This window comes from Ochlerotatus camptorhynchus, unplaced genomic scaffold, assembly GCF_037179485.1.
Source record: "Ochlerotatus camptorhynchus isolate MF236.1 unplaced genomic scaffold, CSIRO-AGI_Acam_v1.1 ptg000089l, whole genome shotgun sequence".
NCBI classification, from domain to species: Eukaryota; Metazoa; Arthropoda; class Insecta; order Diptera; family Culicidae; genus Ochlerotatus; species Ochlerotatus camptorhynchus.
In genome coordinates, this window is record NW_027040579.1 from 1,783 (window position 1) to 21,329 (window position 19,547).

Below are 19,547 nucleotides of genomic sequence, written 5' to 3' on the forward strand. Positions count from 1 at the left end.
AACCGGTGAACACTCGTGTTTATTTCAGTGTTACGGTGAGGACGTAGTTTGTGATTAGCCCCGGTCCCTTTCAAATTGTATCATTATTTATGTACGGTCCTTATATTTTAAATGACGTTTCACATTCATCTAGTGATGGCCGATTTTCATTCGAATAATCGATTAATCGATTAACGAACCGAAAAGTAAAATATCTGTAATCGGTTATATCACAAACGAAGTGACAGACGACTAACTGGCGAAGAAATCAATTAAAATAATGTGGTTCGCTGTAATAGAATTTTCTTAGAAGCTTGTGCCATCATCCACCAGATGGGATAGTATTTTTGTTTTGGTTTTGCACAAAGTTGATTTTGTGTTCAATGATTCTTTAATAGTGTGCAAAGAGCGAGGGGGAAGACAGTGAGAAACTCAGAGCAATCCAGAGTGACTCTGAAGAACTCTCTTGCTCTCTGATGAACGGTAGTATTATATGGTATTATCTCGATTGTTTTGACAGCGCAGTCCAAGCAATCACATTTATCGGAGTTTGAACTCGCAGGACTTATCATCAAGTACATGTCCTCACCGGAGCTGGTTGCTAGAAGGGAATATCTATCTATTTGCTTACTCTAAGCATCTTGATGCTCAGCAGTATTAAGGTGGCAATATCCTGTAAAATTTTATTACCACTGCAAAACGAAAAGTGTCCTCCAGAAAGCCATCGCCCGTGATTTAAGAAAATAGCCAAAACCTCTATGACAAATGCAACGGAACAGTTTCTGATTGTAAATCCTAAGTTCTCACCAGCAGCAGTCCAATCACGACCCTACCAATTAATTGCAAGTTGCTCCCATTGCTTGGTCCTTCTTCCCAGGTGGCACATGTCAATTCATCGTCCTCCTGTAGCGAGAGGGTCAATGCCCGTGTCCAGGACTAATCTGCACACCAATAACAGCAAAGGAATCGCAGGGGGATTTGTCATTTTCGGCGTTATGTTATGGTTGAGGTCCTCAACATGAGGATATGATTGCCAGCAGAGTTGATAATAGAAGAGTTAAGTCCAGACAGTAGTCATGGATGGCACAAGGGTTGAGTGGGAGGAACAAGGGAACAACTGGTAGAAAACGAGATCATTTCCATTATTTAAGGACACTAATGACGGAATCCATTTTACACACAATTTGGTTTAACCACTTCGCAATTTCACGGGCACACATCTGGGGATCTACTTAATGGACAAAGTTCAAAATTAATCTACATGTCTGCTGCAGAGAGGCAAGCATTTCATTAAATTTGCCCACCTGTATGACTTCCATATGGCCAGTGCCAGTGAAAACGCGAAGTGGAGGGATTCCATGAACCTCAAATATTGCATCCGAACTGACATTTACATGGTCAGATTTCAATGTCTATATGTCAAACTAATTCTGTTTTCGTCGCAAATTAGATCAGATCTCAAATCAAACCAGAGTAGCTCTGAGCAACTCTGAGTAAAAGAAAATTTGAGAGGTACTCAAATGAAAGCCGTCTTCCCCCTCGGCAAAGAGTGTATATCATTTTGTCATTTTTTTTGTGCATTTCAGTTTTGAGTAGAGTGAAAGAGATGGAACCAAAACATTCTAATACATTTGGTGAAAATGCTATAGCAACTATAGTTCAATCCAGTAGTAGTGTTGCCATGTGGTACAATCCAGTGGTAGTAGTGTTGTCATGTGGTACACTGAAAAATTGCAATAGCAGGTTAGTCACCAAAGTTTTCGAGCCGCTCCGTCTGTCACTTCGTTTGTGGTTATATCATGCCGATATAAGCATTAACATCTCCAGAGGATCATCACCGATCGTTCCAAACATGTGCTGCACTCTCATTGGTGGAAAAGTGGCAGCACAGCGAACAAAAAAATAATCGATTAGTTGTTAATCGAGTAATTAAAAAATGGGACATCTCTGATTTTGGTGTGATTGTTTTGATAAAAATGAGCGCAAAATTTCATCTCTATCGAGGGGGCAGCAAAACCACAAAATTACCTTGAATACGAGGGGTATTCATTGGATGGAAGGGACCGTGAAAGAGAACACTAAAATAGAAAGTTTTTCTTCCGACAGTTTCATCACAAACGAAGTGACAGACGACTAACTGGCGAAGAAATCCATTTAAATAATGTGGTTCACTGTAATAGAATTTTCTTGGAAGCTTGTGCCATCATCCACCAGATGGGTTAGTTTTTTTGTTTTGATTTGAACAAAGTTGATTTTGTGTACAATGATTCTTTGACAGTGTGCAAAGAGTGCGTATCATTTTGTCATTTTTTTATGCATTTCAGTTTTGAGTAGAGTGAAAGAGATAGAACCAAAACATTCTAGTACATTTGATGAAAATGCTAGTTCAATCTAGTAGTAGTGTTGCCATGTGGTACAATCCAGTAGTAGTGGTGTTGCCATGTGGTACACTGAAAAATTGCAATAGCAGGTTAGTCACCAAAGTTTTCGAGCCGCTCCGTCTGTCACTTCGTTTGTGGTTTCATCTTAGTATTCATCTTTGTATGAAGTATGTGTCTGACACATAAATAGCATTTGTTCATCACATTGCAAAAATTCATGTGTGGGGCACATAAAAACAATCTTTGAATTTATTTCAGTGTAGGTACGGGAGACCAGCGTAATGGAGGAAACGACTACTTCAGTGCAGCAGAGGATGGAACTGACCCAACTCCCACGCTGAGGGAAGTTAAGGATGCCATTCAGCAGCTCAAAGCAGCTGGTAAGGATGGTATCGCAGCCGAACTCATCAAGATGGGCCCAGAAAAGTTGGCCATATTTGGCCCGTTGCACCGGATGATAGTCAGGATCTGGGAAACAGAACAGCTACCGGAGGAGTGGAAGAAAGGGGTAATCTTCACCATTCACAAGAAAGGCGACCATTTGGAATGTGAGAACTTCAGAGCGATCACCATTTTGAATGCCGCTTACAAAGTGCTAACCCAGGTCATCTTCCGTCGTCTATCACCTAAAATGACGAGATCGTGGGAAGTTATCAAGCCGGCTTCATTGACGGCCGATCGACAACGGACCAGATCTTCACCGTACGGCAAATCCTCCAGAAATGCCGTGAATACCGACCGCACAGAGCTATGGAAAATCATGGACGAGAACCGCTTTCCTGGGAAGCTGATCAGACTGATCAAAGCAACGATGGACGGTGTGCAAAACTGTGTAAGGGTTTCGGGTTAACTATCCAGTTCATTCGAATCTCGCCGGGGACTGCGACAAGGTGACGGACTCTTCAACATCGCTCTAGAAGGTGTAATGCGACGAGCCGGGCTCAACAGCCGGGGTACGATTTTCACGAAATCTGGTCAATTTGTGTGCTTTGCGGACGACATGGACATTAGCGCAAGAACATTTGGAACGGTGGCAGAACTATACACCCGCCTGAAACACGAAGCAGCAAAGGTCGGACTGGTGGTGAGTGCGTCAAAAACAAAGTACATGCTAGTATGCGGAACCGAACATGACAGGATTCGTCTAGGAAGTAATGTCACGATAGACGGGGATACTTTCGAGGTAGTGGAGGAATTCGTTTACCTTGGATCCTTACTGACGGCTGACAACAATGTGAGTCGTTAAATACGAAGGCGCATCATCAGTGGAAGTCGTGCCTACTACGGGCTCCAGAAGAAACTACAGTCAAAAAAGATTCACCCCCGCACCAAATGTACCATGCACAGAACGCTGATAAGACCGGTGGTCCTCTATGGACACGAGACATGGACTATGCTCGAGGAGGACCTGCAAGCACTCGGAGTTTTCGAGCGACGTGTGCTAAGGACGATCTTCGGTGGTGTGCAGGAGAACGGTGAGTGGCGGCGAAGAATAAACCACGAGCTCGCTGCACTCTACGGCGAACCCAGCATCCAGAAGGTGGCCAAAGTTGGAAGGATGCGGTGGGCAGGGCATGTTGCAAGAATGCCGGACAACAACCCTGCAAAGTTGGTGTTTGCTACTGATCCGGTTGGCACAAGAAGGCGTGGAGCGCAGAGAGCACGATGGGCGGACCAGGTAGAGCGTGATCTATGTCTTATGTTAAATGTGATGTTGTACAAATAAATGTATGTATGTACCTAACATTATTGAGCAAAATCAAAAATAGGCGTTTGTTCAGAACTCCAAAATAAGGGTTTTGGCTCGGGTTTTGGCCAAGTTTGGCTCAAATCGGTGACATCGAACAATAAATTAAGGCTGGTAAGTTGCTGTAGTAGCTGGAGCACCTAGATTAAAATGAAATGTAGGGGCTTATTATGGATGTCACTTCACGGTGAAAACTTGTCACTTGTCGTCACGGTGAAGTGATTCCCATTTGATTTGTACGGCAATCACGGCTCTTATTCTGAGTATCACTTCCTAATCACCGTGTAGTGACACCCGTAATAAGGCTTGAATTTGAAACAAATATAGCTACGAAAAAAAAGTCGAACTAGAAGCTGATACACTGAAAACGAGATGCCCAAATTCATCAGGATGCTGAAAGTTGTCAGTACAATTGTCAATGAGATATTAATAACACATTTTTGCAAATACACTTCGTGTTAAAAAAAAAAAAACTAAAAAAGTTGTCGGAAAAATTTACCACTGTCCACAGGTTCATTCGATTGTTTCTTTTGTTCTATTGTTACAAAACACTGTGTGTTCATTTTTTATGTATATTTAATATAATCTGAATGATGCTTATTCGATTAACTATTTACAATGGTCACTTTTTTTTACATAACTGGTTTTTCCATTTTAGATAAATTACTGTTTAAATTTTCAGCTTAAACTAAAACATGAAATTACTCAGCTGTCAAAAACGTTTCCTAATATTTTCGATTCATACCGTTTGGATGGAGGAAAAAAACGATTCCCTAAAAAAAATATCATCTATGAACTATTGAATCGAAACAACACAGTATATGTTACAATTTTCGCGTGCTAAAATCTAAAAAATACAAAATAAAAAAATACTCAGAGTATCACATTTTTTTTTGTTCATATTTAACTAAATATAAATATATTAAAATCTTATTTCGTTCGCACATGTTTGCACAAACATAGCCTAAATGCGCGAAATGATGCATGCGTACGAAGAAAAAACAAAATTGATGGATTGTTTGATGATACTGACAAACTATAATTAATTTATTGCTTCTCCTGGAAAGGTGGGTGACACAAACTAAGAATACGTCATTGTATTGCCCGTTGCAAGTTTGTCTGTCATATTATAAATACTTCACGAGTATTTTCGTTCGAGATTCTTGAGCAATTAGACACTATTGAATATAATTAAAAAAAAAAAAAACACATCGTTCGCGTCAGAGTTTCGGAACGCTGGCGTGAACGGTCAAGAATACTTGCGCATTTGTAAACCTGATCTGCTCTTGAATTAAGGTCGTAGTTGGTAAACATAAAAGTACTTGCTATTCACTAAAATTGTCATTAATGTAATGAAAGATGGATGAGTGTGCGAAAATGGAGCCAAATTTTCGGCTTCTGATTGTAACGCTGGCTTGCAGTCAAAATAACACACCTAAAACATGTGCGGGCGTTCATTCATACAACCGTACTCGCATGCAATCACACTTTTATTCTTAGCCTAGTCAATCGAGCTAGGCTCGACTCAATTGGAACGTGCCTAATCAATGTCGACAAAAAAAAAACAATCATCTACTGGAAGAACTTTCCTATTAACAAGCGAAACTAAATCTACCTAGCTAATTTTGATCGGTCGTTCGCGCCTGCAGCTAAAAATTTGGCCACCAATTTCCGCAGTTTCATCTTGTAAAACGAGAAATTGGAAAATGTTTGTTCGCGTACATGATGGATTGTGGCAAATCGCCTCCCAGGTGTTTCTAAGGCATCCAGGTCTGGGATAGCACTTTGATTTGCGATTTGTTGTATTTCTTTAAAGGTAAATTGTTTAACTTCCCTGCTTATCGCACCTTGCAGTGCAGAATGGGCACACGTTTCAGAGTAAGGCCTCAACTTGAACCAAATGTGGTATGCTGGCTGGGGATGGTTTGTGCTAGGCACACAGTCTCTCACAAATGTTCCTAATCGTTATCGCCGCCAAATTCGTCTTTTGCATATTGTTTGCGGTACCACTATTAATACCTACATGCATTGGCAAAGCTCGGCGGCAGCACTTCGTTTTCAATCACACTCTCTTTCTCTCTCTTTCTCACATCAACTATATCTTCCTAAGGCTTGAATGTCTTCAACTGTGGAGTCTGTTGGAAAAAGAAAATCTTATTGCGATGACCTGTGTCGATTATCCGGGTTTGTGGTGTGTGTGTGTGTTATTCGGTTTAGATGGATGCTATCGTTATTATTGCTCTCGAATTAAATCGCCTCGATGTACCAGTCTGACGATTGAGGTTTGTTTGCGTGCTTGAAAGCATGTTTATATGGCATTATAGAGGTTACGGATGATACATTCCAACCAAATCTAGTACTTGATGGTTGATTCGGATATAGAGAATTATTAACATACAGATAAAGACGACATTCATCCCTGTACCTTTCTTTAGTTGAAGAAGTAAAACTAGTCCACAGGCAGAAGAAGATGATAGAATTTTGCGATTCAACTAGGTAATGCCGTTTTAGGTGGCGATATAAATATTTTTGCGTGATCGATTTGTTTCTGAAAGTAGTACCGGAAAAGTGGGGGTTGCGTGCTAGCAGCGGTTATTTATCCCAATCACCGAAAGCAGTCTCTATTATCAAATATACGTCTTTTTCACCTTCTGCAGCGTGCCCATGCCTTTACTGATGTCCTTCTCCAGATTCTCCGTCGAGTTCTTGCATTCGACGCTTCGATCTTTGAAATCAAAGTCGATATTGTCCTTCATATTGTTCTGATGGTGCTGCTGCAGCTGCTGGACGATAGCCTGCTGCTGCGTGTGGTACTGATTGCCGGTGTTTGTGTTTGTGTTCGTGTTCATCAGTAGATTCACGTCTTTCCCGCTGGTGCGGTTCTGCGAAAGCATGCTCAAGTTCTTGGTGTGGTGCCTGCGGGAGATACAGAAAATGCAACGAAATGGATAGTTAGAATCAATAACACCTCTTCTATTGCTAAAGCACATACCAATTCAGCTGATTTCGATGCTCACTGCCGTGAAAGGACTGCTTCTTGATGACCTGTCGAGTGATGCAAAAACCAAGCAATATGCCGATGATGACCGAGAATACCACCAGCATGATGCTTATTTGCCAGTTTAATGCTGCCATGGAGACGCTTTCCTTAACGAGCGGATCTGTAGTAAAAGGAAAATGGTGAAATTGGCATTAGTATTATTAGTATTAGACACTTTTGAAGTTTCTAAAATTAATGTAAGTAATGGGTGGAGAACAAGCGAAGGGCGAGGGGATTTTAAACACTAGATTAACATGCACGGCGAATGAGAACGACTCAAATTTGAGTTTAGTTCACTCATAATCGCCAAAAGTGCAGGAACTCAGCGATGAGTAAATTTGCCTCATGTTTTCCCAGGTGTTTCCAGGATTTTCCAGAAAAAATTCCCGAATTTGAGAAAAGTAACGATAGGATTCACTCAGTCTATTGGTACTATTCCGAGACTGAATAAAATTTTCGTCAATTTCCTCATTTTCCGGAAGATTTTTTAGGTTTTCCACAGGAAACCATGAGACAAATTTTACTCATCGCTGAGTTCCTGCACTTTTGGCGATTATGAGTGAACTAAACTCAAATTTGAGTCGTGCTCATTCGCCGTGTAAGCTTAGGTAATCAAGACTTATAAGTTACTCAGACTGCAGTGAGATATAAACCACACTTTTTCAGACTGCAGTGAGATGTAAACCACACTTCTGCAATGTCCGCGAACAGTATCCTTTCACCGCGCATTTCCTCGACAAATTTCAAATTGAAATTCAAATTTTTTTTAAATATATATTTTTTGTATCTGAAAAAACTTTTACACCCCTCGATTGTTTATGTTTTCATATTTTGAGATATTTTGAAGCAAACTGCTCGACCTAGTGTATTTGTACACGTGATCGCATTTGATTCACTTGAAACAAATTGAGAACGCAGTGATTTCGAAAGCAATTTCCTTGTATATCCGAAAATTGGTGGTTCGTGATGTGCCAATCGGTGAACCGCACCGGGCTGCCGCTAGGAAGTACAGTATCAGCAAGGCAGCGGTTGGGAAAATACTTCTGAAATTTAAAACGTTCGGACCATGCGCGAAGCCAAGAAGAACCCGAAGGTAACTTTCTGCGAGATCCAGGAAAGCCTTCAGCTATCAGTTTCCGGTCGAAATATTCGTCGCCGTCTCGTAGCACAGGGGTTGATTAGTAAATATGCCCGGAACCGTCCATTTATCAGCAAGTCAAACAAAGCCAAACGACTTAAGTTTGCAAAGGAGTATGCTGATAAACCGCTAGAGTTCTGGAAAGCAGTTCTCTGGACGGACGAATCAAAATTCGAGCTGTTTAACCGAAAGCGGCGGGTCAACCCCATCGAGAATTTGTGGGCGATTCTCGATGCCAGGGTTGACAAAACTAGTGTTAACAATAATAATAATCATCTCTCTTAATCGTTGGAGAGTGATGGTGAGGGGTATCCCCATAGAGGTAACTCTAAGACCAGAAGGTCCCGAAGAAACGTGCTCAACTTTTTGGCTCAGTTCTGGTACTCTCTTCGGTCCCAAGCTAATCGATGCACCCCTCGAAACATTGGAAAATCCACGAACCCCTCATTTTATCTGTCAAACTTACATAGCGAATCAAAACAAACATAGTGTAGTACTAGAATTTCGACTACAATGGGGTACGTTAATCGATTTGCTTGGAACCAATAGGCTAGTCAAGTAGTGAACCAATTTAAAATCGTTAGCTTCCACCGTTTGCTGCGAAATTCCCAGCCAGGGTTCACTGTGCAACGACTTTGCTTCGACAACTTAGTATGCGTTCTACTCAAGAAACGATTTGAATATAATTGAACGCAAAGTGGCGCTGTTAACCGGCAGAATTTGCCAATCCACTTGGAAGCAGATGTCATCTTAGGCTATGTTCCATTTGGAAATTTTTCACTTAAATTTGACACTTCGAAAATAAGAACATCTCGAAGACCCTCAAGTATCTCGAAGCCTCAAGCAAGAAAATGTCTGATGTGGAACTCTGGAACGCCATCCTGCAGCTAAAGAATCGCATCACGAGGCAGCCAATTGAAAACCTGGAAAATCGGTGAAATCCGATTACTGGCAGTGAGAAGATTATTGAGTCCTTGGCAAGCGATCTGTCCAAGCTCAAACCGGACCAATTCAAAGCTCTCCTTTTTGTCTGTGGACTCAAATCGACTGATCTCGAAGCTGGAAGTCGACGAAACCGCAGTCAACGAATTGGGAGAAGCCGCCAGCAAGGTAACCCTGGAGAACCTCGTGGAAGAATCAACTTTGTATCTCGCAACCAGAATAATCCTCCTTCTAAGAAGAACTAAAAATTGCCGAAAATGCCATGTTGGAAGTGTGGCGACCAGCACTATGTTCGTGGATGTCCGTTCGCTTCGCATACCTGTTCCAGATGCAAGTAAAAAAGACACAAGGAAGGGTACTATTCCAGCAACAAACCGGCGTCTTCGAATGGTGCAGCAGTAAAACTTCAACACGACTCAGCGTCCGACATCACCATCATCATCTCAGAAGAGACATGGATCAGTATCGGACAACCCACTCAACCGACGAAAGAATCTGCATTCACAGCCAGGCATGAAAAATCATTTACATTCATTTCATGCATTCATTTACATTCATTTGCCCTAACTTTTTTCATCAACAGCATTCCGCAAAATGATGTAAAGAGCATTTGTAGGTTTTGTTATTAGCTACAACTTTGCCGATAACTCAAATCTGTATCTCTTATGCATCACGAATAAGAGAGGGCAGAACTTGTTACTGTTTTTCAATGAATGTAAAATACATTCAATGAAAAACAGTAGTGGCTTCTGTTCGCTCTGGTTCGTTATGCTTAAGAGATACGAATTTGACTTGCTGACAAAATTTGCAGCTAATAACAAAACCTACAAAAGCTTTATACATCATTTTGCGGAATTCTGTTGATAAAAAAGTTAAGGGCAAATGAATGTAAATGAATGCACGAAATGAATGCAAATGATTTTCCATGCCTGTTCACAGCTTCTGGTGGCAACCTCAACCTTCTCGCCGAGTTCCAGACTGAGATCACCATCGGAAATGTTACCAAGCCTGGTCGCATTTTCATCTCGAGCAGCGCTGAACTCAACGTTCTTGGAATCGAGACTATGGATCGGTTCCATTTGTGGTCTGTGCCGATAAGCAGCTTGGTTAACGTCGTTCACCATCGTTCCTATCAGTTCACCAATCAACTCGAGCAACAGTTTCCAGAGGTATCCCGAAACAAGCTGGGTAGCTACCATAAATCGGACTAGTTCATGTTGATCTTCGTCAAGCTTCGTCTACAATTTGGACTTCTACATCAACACATGTCAAGCAGCCTTCAGGTTCAATTGGCTAAACTTGGTGAGTTCGTTCCATTTTGTAAATTTTTATCTTTTCAAACCAGTAACGTTGGGGGATCACCTTTTTGTGGTGCGTTACTGGTATAAGATCTACCACCGAACCCTAGTCGTGACAACTTCCAACTAGGGAATCAGGATTTTCCAGTCATCAAAGGATCACATTTTAGTCCTTGTTACTTTTTATAACTTGATAATAGTGACATGACTCGGGTAGTGACCACCGCGCCGTTATGCATTTCTATATTGTATATTTCAAATCAAAAATATTGTTTATGTTCATAGATTTCACATAATCCTTTTCCCTTTGTCCTTCTCCTTTCCCTCTTCTCATTTCAGAAAGCGGGTAATGGCGCTATAGCCATAAGTCATAAAAAGGATTGGACAAGAGTTAGTGCTCATGCCCCAACCGTCAGAAGAAAATGGAGCATCACTTAACCTTTCTAGCTTTGATGCTTCCAACCAATCATATAATTACCAAAATCGGAACGTACGGTACGAGATGTCCACGTTTCATCCATTTATTGGATTCTGAAGCATCGTGTTTAAATTCGATTTAAACAGGCCCGATGTTTTCTGAATCATCTTGCCCCTTAAATGTTGCACAGTAGGCCTGGCCGTTTTGATATGTGTGACGCATCTTCGATGTGAAACATATATCAAATAGACAAGAAAAATGATGTAGGTATATATATCATTTTCCAGGATCAGAGTTGCGACCTAACACAATCACGATCGCCAAACAGCTGATGGTAGTAACGCTTTGTACATTCCTATCAATGTGCTCGTCGAAGCTCTCTCCATGACCATCCATCAAGTTGACGAAAGAAGCAAAAAGCAACTGGTGAATGTCGTCTTCGGTTGTGATCCATCACCGATCTGGTCATTCCCGACAATCACGACACTCATCTGTGCTCGTTTTGAAGCAGTTGCTGCTTTGCTTGCTTATGTTAGTGTGTTGGTGAGTGAGCCCAACAGCTTCCGTTTCATGTTGCCTGCTTTGTTTGTAACTCACACAGTCGCGCCTGCCGAGACGAACTTGGAATGCGTAGGCATTGTTTTCATTTTCTTCTGTCGTTTCGCTATTTCTCATGATCGTACTGCAGAAGTTTTCACTGTTTTCGTTGTGATTTTCATCATCAGCAGCGAGTGTAACGTTTTACTTGTGAGCAGCGACCATTACTGGTGATTGTTGTTTGCCATGGCTCTAACTCTCACTGCGTGACAAAACTGTTTTTTTTTTTTTTTTTTTTTTTTTCATTCGTGACTTGTCCGGGGGTGAGATTTGAACTCATGACTTTGGCGTGAGAGGTATGGACCACTACGCCGGGGTCGCCCCCGCGTGACAAAACGATCTGTCAGCGATAGTCGGTTGATGCGAAGACGAGTGTCACGTGAGTGTCATGATATTTTGCATCACTGTCCAGGATGCTTTCAAGAACTGGCTGTGTTGGTGTTAGATAAGATAAGATAAGATAAGAAATTTTACACTTCGAAAATAAATTAAGATGTTCGAAAATTCTTCTATTGTTGATCGGCCGATTTTCAAGAAAGCGACTGTCAAAGTTGATTGCTTGTCTGTCAGAAATAAGTCTGCTGGAATAGCAGGTATATTTGAAAATTTTCCATCCGTCAAATTTAAGTGAAAATTCACCAAATGGAACACAGCCTTAGAATTCAAGATAAGGCCTGTATAGAGATCGAAGCGAAGCGAAAATCTTAAACAAAATACTAAATTTTTCACCTGCGTGAAAAACGCAATTGGCAAATTTTTCACTTCGCTTTGAACTGTAAACATATATGATCCAGCGAAATCTTGTTGTTTATAAATTTATTTGATAAGGCTCAAACGAATTAACTTTACAGAGCCGAGGATTCTTGGTCACTATACAATACATATGTTGCCACACTTCCTGGGCACAACGATGTAGTGAAGATGACACCCAATACCGACTGTCCTACGGATATTTGACATGTGTCGGCAGCAGATAAAATTTAAGAAGAAGAAATCTAACAGGGAAGAAGATCATAAAAAGATCATAAAATAGCGTGAGTGAAGATGTGAAAAAATGAATTATTTAAAATAATAAGTAAATTGATAAATAGTTAGAACAGAAGATAGTGAGCCCGAATAATTACTGTATAATTCTCTAAGCTGAGAAGAAAAAGAGTATTAATTGGTACGGAAAGGTAAGAAAACGGCAATTAGAGTTAAACTAGTGCTTATAGTGTGTTTTAATTTTAGCTAATCATTGGAAAGTTGCATAACAAAAATAAATTCTAGTTAGTCTAAGCAGCCAATACGGTAATTTAAACTACTAAAATTAGAACTCGAAGTGTTAAATTGTATATCATTACAGTTAGACAGTTAGATCGATGCTCATTAAACTTTACGAAGAAGAATTTGATGAAAACACCGAATAAGTAAGGTTACTTTGATTTCTTTCTATCGACATAAATTTAGCTAACTCTTCAATAAAATTGCAGCTTTGAAGCTGCCACAATTGGAGCTATCAAAACGGTGTTTTTACTACGTGAACAACATCTTAAAACTATAGTCAAAAGGCACAACACAATAAACACTTTATTTTCCGCTATACAAAAAGCCTCCTCCATCAGAACTGGAGCCGCTTCCAGTGGTTTCATTGTATGGCAGTTACGCCAACGGGGATCAGAGCGCTTCCATTGCAGCAATAGACGCAAAACGTGGTCAGCATTCACACACTCATCACTAAACGGTTGTCAACGACGCATCGACCGAAAGAACTGCTGATGAAGAACAATGAAGAGGACCACACAATGGTTGCTGGTGAGAAAACAGACGATCGCGTGGCACACATCGAGAGTGGCCTGCTTTTGTCGACAGCCGAGTGAACACTGAAGCAGAGAAATCTTACACACCAAATTTTGAAATTATGTTCCAGCATAACGAATTGCTGGATGATGTCCAGCAAAATCATGCTTTACTGGAAAAACAGTAATCTGAAATATTTTGCTGGATGTTCCAGTAAATTGTATCAAATGTAAAATTCGGACCTGTCTTCGCAGTTTGGTTGGTAAATTACTGGTTCGCGGTTTTGAATATTTTGCAGTCTAAGAAGCGAAGGATGACGTAAATTTTGCTGGAATCGTGGAGTAAGTATTCTATACTTTGTCGACGTACTTGAAAAGCTCATTTCTTTTCATCTTTACAGTCCTCTCACCTAAAAACTCACCCAGGGAGGCCCATCAAAAGTTCCTCAACAAGAGTTTATTTACTCCTTTGACTCAAAATTGTAGTCGATTTGATGTAATCGGTGAATATGTAATAAAATGTGTTTTTTAAACTATTAAAACATATGTATAAACAATCTAAAATTGCTATCCTTGCAACACTTTGCTGGATAGATTGCTGGACTTTCACCTCAGCAAAATCCAGCAAGATATTGCTGGTTTTCAGCGATAAAACATAGGTGTGTACGTTTACTTTTTTCACGCATGCAGCGCTCGCGAAAAGAGCAGCAGCTAAGCGAAAAGTTGACGTTTCGAGAAAGAGCATATCTCTCAGATTTTCACTTCACCGGAGGTGTAAACTGATCTATTTTGTTTCACAAGAACTGTAAACTGCGAAAAATAGAAACTGGAAAATTTCACTTTTTAAGATATCTTCGAGCATGAAACTAAGTCAAACTTCATAAAATCACTTTGAATAGTCAACCTTTGGTCACAAAGTTGGTAGATAACACATTAAGATTTGCAATGAAACTTTTTACACCAGTTTTCGCTGTTTCAGTTTCGAGATACAAATATTATAAGCCGTAAATTACCTCAAAACATAAAATTAACTTGAAGCACCTCTAATCATTACCGATTTTGCTAAAAATTTGCACAGAAGTTCAAATTAACATGACGAACAGTAATCACGGTTGACCCGGTTCATCCCGAACATTTCTGTTAAAAATAACAGGTCTAATCGACATGAATCCGATCGACGTTGTTCGTTTATCAACTTATGATTCTTATTCATCAGTTTTGGAATAGCGTGTACATTCCACACTGGACCCTACACATCGAACCCATGAATTGATTGATGGGCCGGGACCCAAAATACTTTACTTTCTTTCAGAAGAAATATGGGTCCAGAGATTTTTTGTATCAGTATATCGCATCGATCAGAGAAATGAGTTACGCGTGTCACTCAAGTTTCTTCACCGGGGGATGGGGAGGAGTCTAATACCTCTCAAAAACTGTCTACGTAATTTATGAACAGCCTCCAACAAGTTTCACAATCATTAAAGCCGATTTTGTACGCGATCACAAAATTCATACTCAGTTCCTTGTTTAAGTGCCACCCCATGAACATCAATTAAAATGAACTAACCGTGTGATCCGCACGGCGGCGTTATTTTTAGCAAATGTTAAAAATATGTGTGTGCGTTCTCATGTCAATTATTAAAAACCCGAAGCCGTTGGTTAGCTGCTTTCGGTACCTTCACCGGCTTCACCACAACTTTCTTAATGGGGAGCGTGCATATTTCTGTCATTGAACATCAATTTAGCAAATTGTGAATTTATAAAACCGGGTGACTCCACTCGCATTCGCAGTCAAGGGGTAATCAATCATTGCAAGTTTGTGCGCGAAAGAAAACATATACAACTTTATTAATACATAGGGTAAGGTGGGGCAAGATGGATCAGCTAGTACAGTTCTTAATTTATTTGTTTGTCAAATCAGTGGGTTCAATGCGAACCCAATGATGGCATTGGCATTGAACCTGTTGAGCAAGACAATAAATAGTAAATAAATCCAGTAGATGATCCATCTTGCCCCACCTTTCCCTACAACAAGCAAAGAAAACTCACGAGGTGCGGCACACTTGGGTTGGGGCTCGAATAGATGCGCTAACAGTACATATTTTGATTTTGAAGAATGAGGAAAAGGCCACGCGGGCTTGGTTTTGTTTACAATATGCATCGATGTTTACTTTTTTCTATTATTATTAATCCAACGAGACCCCATCGCCAAATTCAGCAGAAACAATAAAAATTGAGCAAGTAGGCTACTACGTGAATAATGACATTCAAGCACAAGGGGTGCGCACATGCATAATAATGTGGGTAAATGGCGTTTGTAAACTCACCTGTTTTATGGTGGTACTGATGGGATCCGATTTTATTCGTCAACACGCTTCCTTCGAGCGAGGTCATCGATATTTCATTATCAATATCGACCGGCCCCGTGGAGGCGACCGTGCCCTGGATGATGACGACATTCTTGGTTTCGGTGGGGCTGTCCTTTTCGGCAGAACCTGACCCATCAACCCTCGTGTAGACGTCGTTGTCTTCCGCTTTGTGTTGACGCTGATCACGCTGGTCGTACTTTTTGCAGATGTCATTTACGTTCAGTCCATCCAAGCGCTGGAAGAGATTATCCATCGATCGGCTACCAGCGTGGTGATCGTCAACGGTTCGACATTCTCGGTTCACATCATCCCAAGCACAGTAGGGATCCTGTAGCTCTAGGCATTTGCGGCAAGATTTGAACTCGTGTTCGTTGCAATTACTGAGTGGCAGCGAAATTATCTTCCCATTGCTAATAACAATCAACTTTTTGTTCTTCTTGGAAATGGTCAATGCGTTCACCTTGGTACCTATTGGGAATGCTTGAGTTTCGCTGATTATAACGGTTTTGACCTCATCCGTCGAGTTGGACGACAATATGTTAACGAATTTTATGACTTTTCCGTCGTTGGTGCCAACAAAAATTACATCGTACGTTTTGCCATCCAACGCTTTCACCTGAGGATCAACAGTGATTGCCGAAAGGCGGTACAGAAGGCTAACTCGCGTGAAAATGGGTCGGGAATGTAAGGATCGCACCGATGCGTCCATCAAAGTATTCATCTTCACAAAATTCACTGAAGCCTTCGGCAGTGTCCGGCTATCATCAACGCACTTTCCCGGACGAGGATCCGGCACTTGGTTCGGGGGAACTGGAAGCCAATTCGAGTGAATATCTCGCTGCGATTTGAACGACCCCTCGAAGGTATCCAAAATGTCTTGAATGGAGAAAGCACACACGGCCGAACCACCGATGGCGTTGTCCGGCGTGGTCATGATCGCGTAGATGATCTGATTCGTATCGCCACCGTAGATGCCATTGATCGTTTTCGTAGTAGATTCTGTCGGAGGAAAAGTAAATCGTTATTGACCCGGTTGACAAGCGCGGATGATCGTTGAATACTTACGGATTTCATCGAAATAGAACGGATATTCGCCCGGTATGGAACAGTTTAGTCTGGCTTTCAAGAATGACGTCCAGCGGTCATTCAATGGATGTGGTCCACCTTTATCGTTTTTGCAGACACGGCTAACGCGAGAATAAATTGCTTTGCCACAGTTCATATACTCGACGGCCACTTCCCGGAAGAAAAACAGCACATATCCATTGTGCTCTACGGCACTCACAAAGGCCGGCTGATTGAGCTGCTTGCTATCGTACTGCTCGGTTCGCTGTGGTTCTCGGTAAATTAGAGGATCTGCTGCCGAGAAATCCGCTACCGTGGCCGAGTACAGATGGCCGTCTGGTCAAGAAGAAAACAAAACGACAAAACGGTCAAAGAAATGGAACAGAATAAATCAAACGTTCAATTGGCTTACCGGTAAACAAATAAGTGCTATTATGCAGAGGATTATACGGACATCGTCCGAGGGCTTCCATCTCATTGTTATCGTACGCAATTGCGCTATCGCTCGGCAGTATGTTGTAGTACCGGCAAAGTGGCTTGTACGAATTTGTCCCGCAAAGCATAATCCTGTTAGCGCCTACCCGCGCGTACACCCGAATGTAGTTTTGGCAGTCCTGATCCAGCTTGCCCTTGAGCGTACAAAGCTCCCGGTGGGCATCCGACGAGGGCCACGTGATCCGTTGGGTCGGATGTTCAATCAACCGATCCAGGCTAATGTTGTACAGCGCATTCCGCGCTCCTATCAGTATCGAGTTGTCATCTTGATCTAGCAACTTAAAGTAATCAGTGCTGTTGCCGAAAAAGGCTGGTATTGTGTTATCTGTGAAAGCGGAGGGGAAGAAACAAAGTAAAACATGGATGAGAAAATGGTTAAAAGGTTATAGGGTTTTAAAATTCAAATTCAATCAATCAGCACACGGGCGCGTGATTGGATGGAATTGATTGGGGGAGAGAAGAAGAGTTTGATCAACAGGGTCAAATTTTTATGTGTGATGGAGATGACTTTTCGCTGACGAATGATATTCATTTGGCTCGACTTGTAGTTTACGGACAAGATTGGAGATATGTTGATGTTATAGTAAAATACAGATTCCTCTTTTAACCAACTGGATGGATTAGAATTTATGACAATTTCTGCAATATATACATATAGTTCACACGTTGTTAACGCTGGATTTGGCGTAAATTTAAGCAATATTTCATATAAATTCAAGCTCAACTTGAAACCTTATAAGCAGTTCCACGCCAACTGACAAATCGATTTCATTTTTACCTCTCCGAATTCCATTAAATTTCGCATAATAGTTCACTAGACGCAATGAACCAAGTTTGTGTCGCAATACGGCCTTTTAGACTAACGTCTAATTTTGGTTATCTAACGATTTTAAATTGGCTCACTACTTGACTAGCCTATTGGTCCCAAGCAAATCGATTAACGTATCCCATTCTAGTCAAAATTCTAGTGCTACACAATGTTTGTTTTGATTCGCTATGAAAGTTTGACAGATAAAATGAGGGGTTATTGGATTTTCCTATGTTTCGAGGGGTGATTCGACTAGCTTGGGACCGAAGATAGTACCAGAGCTGAGACAAAAAGTTCAGCACGTTTCTTCGGGACCTACTTGTCTTAGAGTTACCTCTATGGTAAAAGCATAGAGGTCTAGTAGACTAGTAGGTCCCGAAGAAACGTGCTCAACTTTTTCTAAACATAGGAAAATCCACTAACCCCTCATTTTATCTGTCAAACTTTCATAGCGAATCAAAACAAACATTGCGTAGTACTAGAATTTCGACTAGAATGGGGTACGTTAATCGTTTGCTTGGGACCAATAGGCTAGTCAAGTAATGAGCCAATTTAAAATCGTTAGTTTCGTATTGATTGTTGGTAGAAGAGCATGTTTCGAAGGTTTATGGAGTATTTCATCGATTCATTAATTACGTTTCCTTAGTTGCCTTTCTCACTTCATAAATGCCAATGCAATAACAGATGTTCGCATAAATGTATATCTACTATTATCTAATCTAATTTATCTCTCCGCAGTGGTTAGTGCAATGTGTACCTATTAGAGATGGGCGATCCGCTTCCGAGCTATTCTAAAAATCTGATTCACTAACGTGAGCTGATCACCCATGGTTCATATTTTAGGAACCTCAGCTCATCAGCTCACTGATATCGCAAGCCTAATCTTTTCAATCCGTCACTTACATATAGCGGAATTTTTCTAAAAAGGACTCCGCTTATGCATTGAACAGCCACCGTAATCCAGCTTTCCATGCTCGGTAATGGCGGCCTATTTGTATGAATAAATGTATCCTTCACTGTGCTTTTTGAAACTAACTGGAGGGCGTATTTTCTTCTGTTCCTGGGTTGGTGATAGGGAGGGGTTAAAATCTGAATATCCAGATAGCGTCAAAAAAGCACAGCGAAGGATACATTTATTCATACAAACAAGCCGCCATTACCGAGCATGGAAAGCTGGATACAACATATCCGGTGAACTTGGAGATTTGGGCGTAATTGCTTTTGTAAACAAACGCGTCAATCGCCGATTACTCGCAAATAAAAGTTCAATCTAGCAAACAAACTATACCAAATGATAGAGGAGTTGTTAGTATTCGATATAGGCGAATCCAATGGAAATTAAGCAATTGTTGCAGCCTCTGGTGGTGAATAAGAGAACCATCATAAGAGTGGGCTGAAATTTTCGCCGTGAAGCATAGGAAGAGGCAAATGTTTTTCCCTTTTCTGATTAATTTATCCATCGCAGGTGCTTGTAATCATCATCCACATGGAA

General features: G+C 41.0%; 1 protein-coding gene across 3 annotated transcripts in view; it reads right to left on the bottom strand.

Annotated features, from left to right (window-relative positions):
• Positions 1–5,903: 5,903 nt before the first annotated feature.
• The window catches only part of LOC135698528 (semaphorin-1A-like), a 251,870-nt gene continuing 238,226 nt past the window's right edge, over positions 5,904–19,547 (bottom strand). For all 3 annotated transcript variants that reach the window (XM_065218546.1, XM_065218545.1, XM_065218547.1), the window contains 6 exons: positions 17,165–17,572; positions 16,753–17,088; positions 15,646–16,686; positions 7,100–7,268; positions 6,756–7,023; positions 5,904–6,242 (listed from right to left, as the gene is read on the bottom strand). In XM_065218546.1, coding sequence (XP_065074618.1) covers positions 6,213–6,242; positions 6,756–7,023; positions 7,100–7,268; positions 15,646–16,686; positions 16,753–17,088; positions 17,165–17,572 — 2,252 coding nt within the window. In that variant the 3' untranslated portion in view covers positions 5,904–6,212. The remainder of the gene's footprint in view (positions 6,243–6,755; positions 7,024–7,099; positions 7,269–15,645; positions 16,687–16,752; positions 17,089–17,164; positions 17,573–19,547) is intronic.